This window comes from Papio anubis, chromosome 2 (genome assembly GCF_008728515.1).
Source record: "Papio anubis isolate 15944 chromosome 2, Panubis1.0, whole genome shotgun sequence".
NCBI classification, from domain to species: Eukaryota; Metazoa; Chordata; class Mammalia; order Primates; family Cercopithecidae; genus Papio; species Papio anubis.
In genome coordinates, this window is record NC_044977.1 from 131,545,326 (window position 1) to 131,552,929 (window position 7,604).

General features: G+C 44.2%; 1 protein-coding gene across 1 annotated transcript; it reads right to left on the bottom strand.

Moving 5' to 3' along the window:
* Positions 1-2,491: 2,491 nt before the first annotated feature.
* On the bottom strand, positions 2,492-5,085 carry C2H3orf80 (chromosome 2 C3orf80 homolog). The gene has a single exon (XM_031663620.1). The coding sequence runs from the start codon at positions 5,060-5,062 to the stop codon at positions 4,319-4,321; it is 744 nt and encodes a 247-aa protein (XP_031519480.1). The 5' UTR covers positions 5,063-5,085; the 3' UTR covers positions 2,492-4,318.
* Positions 5,086-7,604: the final 2,519 nt, after the last annotated feature.

Sequence of the window (7,604 nt, forward strand, 5' to 3'; positions counted from 1 at the left end):
TATTTCTCTCAAGCTGAAAACCCAAATTAATTACAATTCATAAAATTTTTAATAAAAGTCAGATCAGAATATTGTATAAATCTAGACATCATATTCATGTTATATGAGTTTCAGCTTTGAATTGTTTCCTTTATTAATTCCACTTGAGAGAAACTGTATACAAAAAGTACAACATTAAGGTACTTAGCATATTGCCTTTCAAATTGTTAACTGAGTCCATTTCCTTAATATTCCCTCTGGCCTTTACAATTGAATCTTGTTTTCCTTATAGAGTACATTTCATGCCCTTTGACATAATTGCCAATGCCATTTTCCATGGTTGAAGCACACTCACGTTTGCAGAATGTGGCAATTAATGGCCTCTTAAAACTATCATTCTATCTCAAGAAAACATTTTCCCCTTGGTTAAGATATCGAACACCCATAACAAATTGCTTCTAAGCAACTGATTACACACACACACACTACAGTCATCCCTAGGTATCCATAGAGATTAGTTTTAGGACCCCCTGCAAAGGTCAAAATCAACTCCCTGATATAAAATCGTGTAGTATTTGCATATAACCTATGTGTATCCTCCCATATACTTTACATCTCCTCTAGATGACTTATAACACTTAATACAATATAAATGTTATATAGTTGTTATAACGTATTGTTTAATTTGCATTTTTAAAAGCTATATTTCTTAAAAATATTTTCAAAAAATTAAAAAAAAAATTTTCTACCTGCAGTTGGTTGCATCCGCAGATGCAGAACCCACAGATACAGGAGAGCCAACTGTATATATACAATATACATATTTACATATCCAACACCTAAATTTAGAAAATCAATCATGTTTTTTTGCATTCCAGATGGATTACAATATGCAGGACCATTATTCCCCTACTCAAGAGAAGTCAGTGAAAATAAAATGTGCTTAAAATGTTTTAGTATTCGAATTACTTTGTAACTGAAAACCAGGAGCAAAAGTTCACTTAGTACTGGAAAACACTGCACGCCCAGGTGGGTTAAGATATATATGCCACAGGCTGGGCATGGTGGCTCACGTCTATAATCCCAGAACTTTGGGAGGACAAGGCAGACAGATCACTTGAGCCCAGGAGAATGAGACTAACCTGGGCAACATGGCAAAACCCCATTTCTACAAAAAAATACAAAAATTAGCTGGGTGTGGTGGTGTGTACCTATAGTCCCAGCCACGCAGGAGGCTGAGGCAAGAGGATCCCTTGAGCCCAGAAGGTCAAGGCTGCAGTGAGTGGTGATCATGCCACTGCACTTCAGCCTGGGCAACAAAGTGAGCTCTTTTCTCAAAATAAATAAATAAATAAATAAATAAATAAATATATACCATAAGTGTTCCATATTAATTCCATTAATATTTCATGCCATAAGTTAATAGTATATTATTCTACATATAAAGAACACAATGTTCTATCCTCCACTTTTACTATGGAATATTAAAAAGAAGTAAAATCATTTCTTTGTGAGTTTTTTTTTAGGTAACAGGATAACCATTTTCTATATTAATAAACACATGCAATGATATATAATAGGTTCTGTCTATATAATAAATAATTTCCAAGTGAAATCTATAAAGCTTAACACCCAGATACTGCCCTTACTGCTTTAAAAATGTTTCTATCCAGGCAATCCAACGTTATGAATACACAGGTTCTGTGTGTGTTAATATGGTCTGTTATATGTGTATGTATTCCCATGAGGCATGTTCATTTATCATTAATAAAATACTGTTTTAAAGAATTTTTTCCACAAAATTATGCCTGAACAAAATTGTCCTTGGTAAATCAATGGATTGCAAGAAAAAAAACCCCACAGTAGAGTCAAACTCATTTCTATTGAACTGAGAGATGTGAATAAAAGCTTGTGGGTTGGGCAGGTAAAAAACAGGTGAAAACTTGTCATTTTAAAATTCAGTAGAACCTCATTGTGTGATTGGTATCAAGTGTAATTACCACTTTATAGACATTCTAGATTTTAGGGAGAGAAATGTTCCATAGTTGATAAAAGAGAAATATACTTGATCCATATTGTAAGTATTTTTCATAGGATTTTGTTGAATTTCTTTAAGATGTTATGGTAACAACATATAGACTGCTTCATATACTGGCACAGGTATTATTTGGATATCTAGGTTGATGTTGCAGATACAGGTAACATTTGTGAAATGTGTAAAACAGTAACTTCAAAGAATAAATTATTTTTAAAAATACGGCAACTTTCCAGTTTGAATGGTAAGTAGTATTGATAGCCACCTATAACAAAAATATACGGTATTTGAGTAATATTAATATGTGATTATCTATATAATGTAATTAAATTTTGTACCATTCTCAACTGATATAGCCTCAACTCCTGATACTTTTGTCAATTCACAGCTCAAATTGCTTTAAATGACAGACATATTTCATATTTTGATACACTACCATATAGCCATGCATCTGATAAAATTTGCACAGAGAAAAGATTTTAATGTTTTGCTATGTTTTAATACACTTCAAATGATTTTTCTTTAGTCACAAGGTCATTAGTTTTTAGAAGTTTAAAGTAAATCATCCTCTTTTATTACAATTCAGACATTTAAAAATTTCTCAGAACTGTCAGACTTTTTCAACCAGCCTTTAAAAGTTTAATCAAATAATTTTCTTCTAATACAAGTCAGATATTTTAAATTTTTTCAGGAGTGGCAGACTTCTTCAATCAGAAGAACAATGTTCTAAAAACATGTATGAGATCCATGTGTGTAATCATTCTTGATATAACAACATTCACCTTTTCCCAAGCAGAGAAACCTTTTGTATTTCCTTCTCCTTTCAGGAGAATGACAAACGGTATTAACACTATTATAAACAATGTGTATATAGTACATAGACAATATGCATATGTACATTACACACAATGTATTAAAATATGTTATATTATCTTTTACTTTTAAAGGGCGTGTCACAGAACAGGAAACTGATACAATGACACTTGTTTCTTAAAAGAAGCTGACTGAATCCTTCTGTAGCACATTACTGCACAATTAATGGCTTTAAACAAAAGTTACAAGTCACAAGTTCTTATGTTTTGGATCATGTTGTGGAATGTATTCCAAACGAAAAATGGAGGAGAAAGTGCACAACATCATATGCTTCATGGTATGGCATATACATGTCAATTATTTTTACATATAATTATGTGATGAATGATACAATTAAGAGCTATACTACATAATGCATACAGTTATTATTATAAAAAGTTATATATTATGCCACAGTACTAAAAATAAAATATATTCTTCTCAAATAGTGAAAATAAGATATCCTTCAATGTTTTTAGGTCACATATGCTTCCTCGTTTGACCATACCTCTGTTTTTCTTTTTTAATGAAATAATTTCATGAATTATTAAACAATAATGACAGAGTATGGGCAATTTCCTGACCATTAATGGCCTACAAAAAGTGATAAGACGATTACCTTGTCATGAATTTGCTGAAATACCCTCCTGTTGCATTCAATGCATGATAAAAATATTAGAATAAAAGACAAATAAATATAAATACCTTCTGTTATTGAACAATCAAAAGTCCAGTCGAGTGGATACACATGGTTGCTGTGCCCTGAGTAGGTACAGCAACTAACCTTGTATCACAGGTGTTCCCCATAGCCCACTCCCCGCACTCCACCTAATTGTGAAACACCAGCTGTGACTATTTGCTCGATCAGGAAGACACTGAGGGATTTTTTGGGGGTCTGCCGCACAGAAGCGATTCCACCATACCCAAGTGGCGCTCTCCCACACCCACGTGCAGCAGTCCCCGGTCGCAGCTGGTCCTCAACGGCTCCTCGCCCTCTGCCCACCCTGGGAGACCGTGACCTGTCCAGGTGGCAGGTAGGGAAAGGAGAGGAACTGCACTCCTTTCTCCTCAGCCCTAAAGAAGACCGCCCTTCTCTCGACGCACCAAAGGGCTCACATGTTCTCTTTGACTGGGGAAGCAGGCACTTACGAGTGAACCACAATACGAGGCAAGGCAGAGGGCAGGTACGTCCTTCGAAGGTGCGCTCGAGGGTCGCCTGCTGCAGCCGCACCCGCCACACGTGCCCCACGTTTCTTTGAACGGAATGAAACGCAGAGAAACACAAGATCCCAGGAGAACGCGAGGGAGACGAGTGACCCCAACCCGGTTGCGGGGTGCCAGGCAGTTAGGCCAGGGTGCCAGATAAGGTCTGAGGCAGTTGGCAGCGGCACCCCGGCCGTTGCGTGCCACCCGTAGCCCCCAGCCCTGCACCAGCCGCCGATCCCCGAGCGCTCAGATAAGGGGGAAGCGGCCCTCGCCGCCGTCGGGCTCCGCGGCGACCCCGCCTCGCGGGCGGCCGAGCACTGACACTGGCAGCACGACCTCCCCGGGGCTGAGCTGCTGCAGCCGCATGGACTCCTCGTAGGTGGGCAGATACTTGACCTCCTCGTAGCTGGGCAGCTGCAGGAAGACCGGCGACACTACACGCAGCTCGTGCTCTGAGGCGCAGGAGGGGTCCAAGCGCCCGCCGCCTCCCCGGCCTCGGCCGCCGCCGCCACTGTCCAGCAGTGAGTCTTGCGAGCCGGCTGCCGCCTCGTCGCGTAGCAGAGCGGGCGAGTCGTCGTCGTCGTCGGGCTGCCCCGCGCCCCGCAGCGGTCCAGCGCCCCCAGGAGGCCCGGGCCGCTGTCCTGGGCGTGCCTGGCCTCGCGGGTACCTGCGTGGACTGGGGCAGATGATGCGCTGCAGGAAATAGCCGATGGCGAAGAGCACCAGCAGGATGAGCAGCCCGGAGAGCTTGCGAACGAACCAGCCCACGTTGTCCAGGAAGGCGTGCAGCGGTAGCTTGCAGCAGCGTACAGCCGTGGCGTTGGTCGCGTCGCAGCAGCGCTCCCGCTCGCCGCACGCCAGCTCCGCGCAGCCCCCGCCGCCCCGCGAGGGCGCCACCAGCGCCAGCGCCAGCAGTAGCAGCAGCGGCAGCAGAGGCGGCGGCGCTGGAGCCACCGACAGGCCCTCGGCCGTGACCCCAGGTCCCCACATGGCCGGCGCAGACCTCGGCTAACGTCCGGGACGGGAGGCTGGGGAGTCCGTCCGCCCGCGCGTCCGTCGGCCCCTCCCCGGCGCTCCTCTCTGGTCCCGCGCGCGCCGCCTCCCGCGCCTCAGCTACCTGCGGCCGGAGCAGTCCTCACTTGGCCACGCTTGGGCGGGAGGAGGAGCCCGCGGCGCGCCTAGGCTGCGGGAGGCGGCTGCTACTCGCGGCCCAAGCAGCTGCCCGAGCTTCTGATCTTAACCTCGCGCGCCCAACCGCCCGGGCCGGGTGCAAGGGGTCCAGAGCCTCCCTAAATGGCAGAGGCAGCCCGCGCGGGGCTGCCGTGGGCATCTTGGCCCCGGCAGTCCGCGTTTTTCCTCCCCCGCCTTGTCGCTCTCTGGGACTAGAAGGGTTAACGCTCTGCTCTCAGCCCGGGAGCCCCTTGATCTTGATTAATTCAGCCTTCGCGCTTAGGCCCGCCAGACGGGCGGGGGCTCTCGCTCGCGTAGGTGTCTCCGTTTTAAGTGATTGGATTTCCCCAGGAATGTTATTTAAATTGACTTGCGACTGGGATTCGCTTACCATCTTTCTTGTGATCTTCCAATTAAAAATAGATGATGACCATTAATGGCCAGTCAGTCCCCTCTGCTGTCCCAGAGTTTGGGGATGGGGGGCGGGGACCGGCGGATAATTCTGCTTGCAGGCAGGTCCAGGGAACTGAGAACTCGCGATTCCCAGGAAACCTCCAGAACAGGTAGAGAATTTCTCATAGAGGGGCAGATCAGGGCACCACAGAGGTAGCCCCAGAGGGACAGGGAAGCACTCTGTGAAGGTGACCTTAGTTAATCAAGGAGAAATGAGGGAAGCGTATTTTCCCAGTGACTCATCCGACAAGCCCCACTGGGCCCGAAGCACAGAGCAAAGATTTGGGTTGCGGGGGTGAAAGGAGGCCCCCGCCTTGAGCATAAATAACATATCCGTGAAATGTCTAAGGAGGTTGCAAGTGATTGGCAACGTTCTTGAGCATTGATTTGCGCCCAAAGCGTCTTTTTCAAGATTATTATTGTTCGCAAAGTTTGACTTTAAAGGAAGTTTGTGCTCCCACTTAACATGGAACAGCGTTTACCTTGCCTTGGTGTCACCATTCTCTGGGGAAGCCCGTTAGCGCACACAGCACACATAAGGGGTGGCAGTTTCCGCGGTCCCTGACTGGCAGGCACATCTACATGGTGCAGTTAGGCTCTACCCCCATGGTGGATAGAGCCACACCACGGGGAAGCCAGGAGATTGCCACTTTTATTAAGGCAGACTGCAGTAGACAATCATTCCCTCACCCCTTAAACACGAGGACCCCTTGAAGAGAAACCAAAGGGAAGATTCCATAGTCACGGAGAGAAAAAAAAAAAAGTAAAAGCAAAGGAACAATACACAGACAAGATTCAACCGTGGATCAGATAAAAGCAAAGATTTCTCCCTGAGTAAGTCATCGTGTATCTCTGTAACAAAGTGATGATGGAACAAGAAGGTTGGCAATGGTGGTTTGATTGAGACAGGTCATCTCTCAGCCTAAATGAAACATTTTAAATATATGTGCTGCTGCGAACACCTTTCTTTGCCTCACACTCCAAAATGATCCTTTCTACTCAAGAGAAGCTTCTAAGTGTTAGACAAGATATAATACATAAAGCTTGCTTGAGCACAGGTCCCTTTTTTGCAAGCTCTTCAAAAGCCACATTTCTCTGTTATGATCTGTTTGTAGGGAGGCATATTAGCTATTTTGCAAAGGCATATTACCAATTTTGCAGTGGATTTCAAATTGTAAAATAATAGAATGAAAATGATTCATTTTAATACAGCGATTTATTTTATTTTATTTTATTTTTTTAGACAGAGTCTTACTCTGTCACTTGGGCTTGAGTGCGGTGGCACAGTCTCGGCTCACTGCAACCTCTGCCTCCTGGGTTCAAGCGATTCTCCTGCCTCAGCCTCCTGAGCAGCTGGGATTACAGGTGTGCACCACCACACCCAGCAACTTTTTGTATTTTCATTAGAGACAGATTTTCACTATATTGGCCAGGCTGGTTTTGAACTCCTGACCTCAAGTGATCCATTTGCTTCGGCCTCCTAAAGTGCTGGGAATACAGGCGTTAGTCACCACACCTGGCCAGAAAATTGTATTCTTTCATTCACCCATTCTTTTGCTAAATTTACACTGAACATTTTCTATGTTTAGGGAACTCTGCTAGATGCTCGTTGTAACAGAAAAATACTGACTCCTCCCCAGTGTGGAGTAAACCCAGGCCTGCACTCCCAGCTTCAACTAAATGGAATAAAGGAGAGATGGCACAGAAGGCAACAAATGGCAGTTTCCTCTTCTATCATGACTTGTTCTTACTCTCCCAAAGGAAAAATAAAATTAATGAATTTCAAACAATTTCAGGAATAAAGGCAGTTCATAGCTTGAGATGGGCTTTGAATATGAAATGGAAAAAATATAAACCCTCTTTGGGTTTTGATTATCTGAGTTTTTGGGATTTCTACCAGTAGTAGCAA

Excerpts from the sequence above, each read along its gene's own strand:
- C2H3orf80 (XM_031663620.1), bottom strand. The coding sequence starts at position 5,062 with ATGTGGGGACCTGGGGTCACGGCCGAGGGCCTGTCGGTGGCTCCAGCG.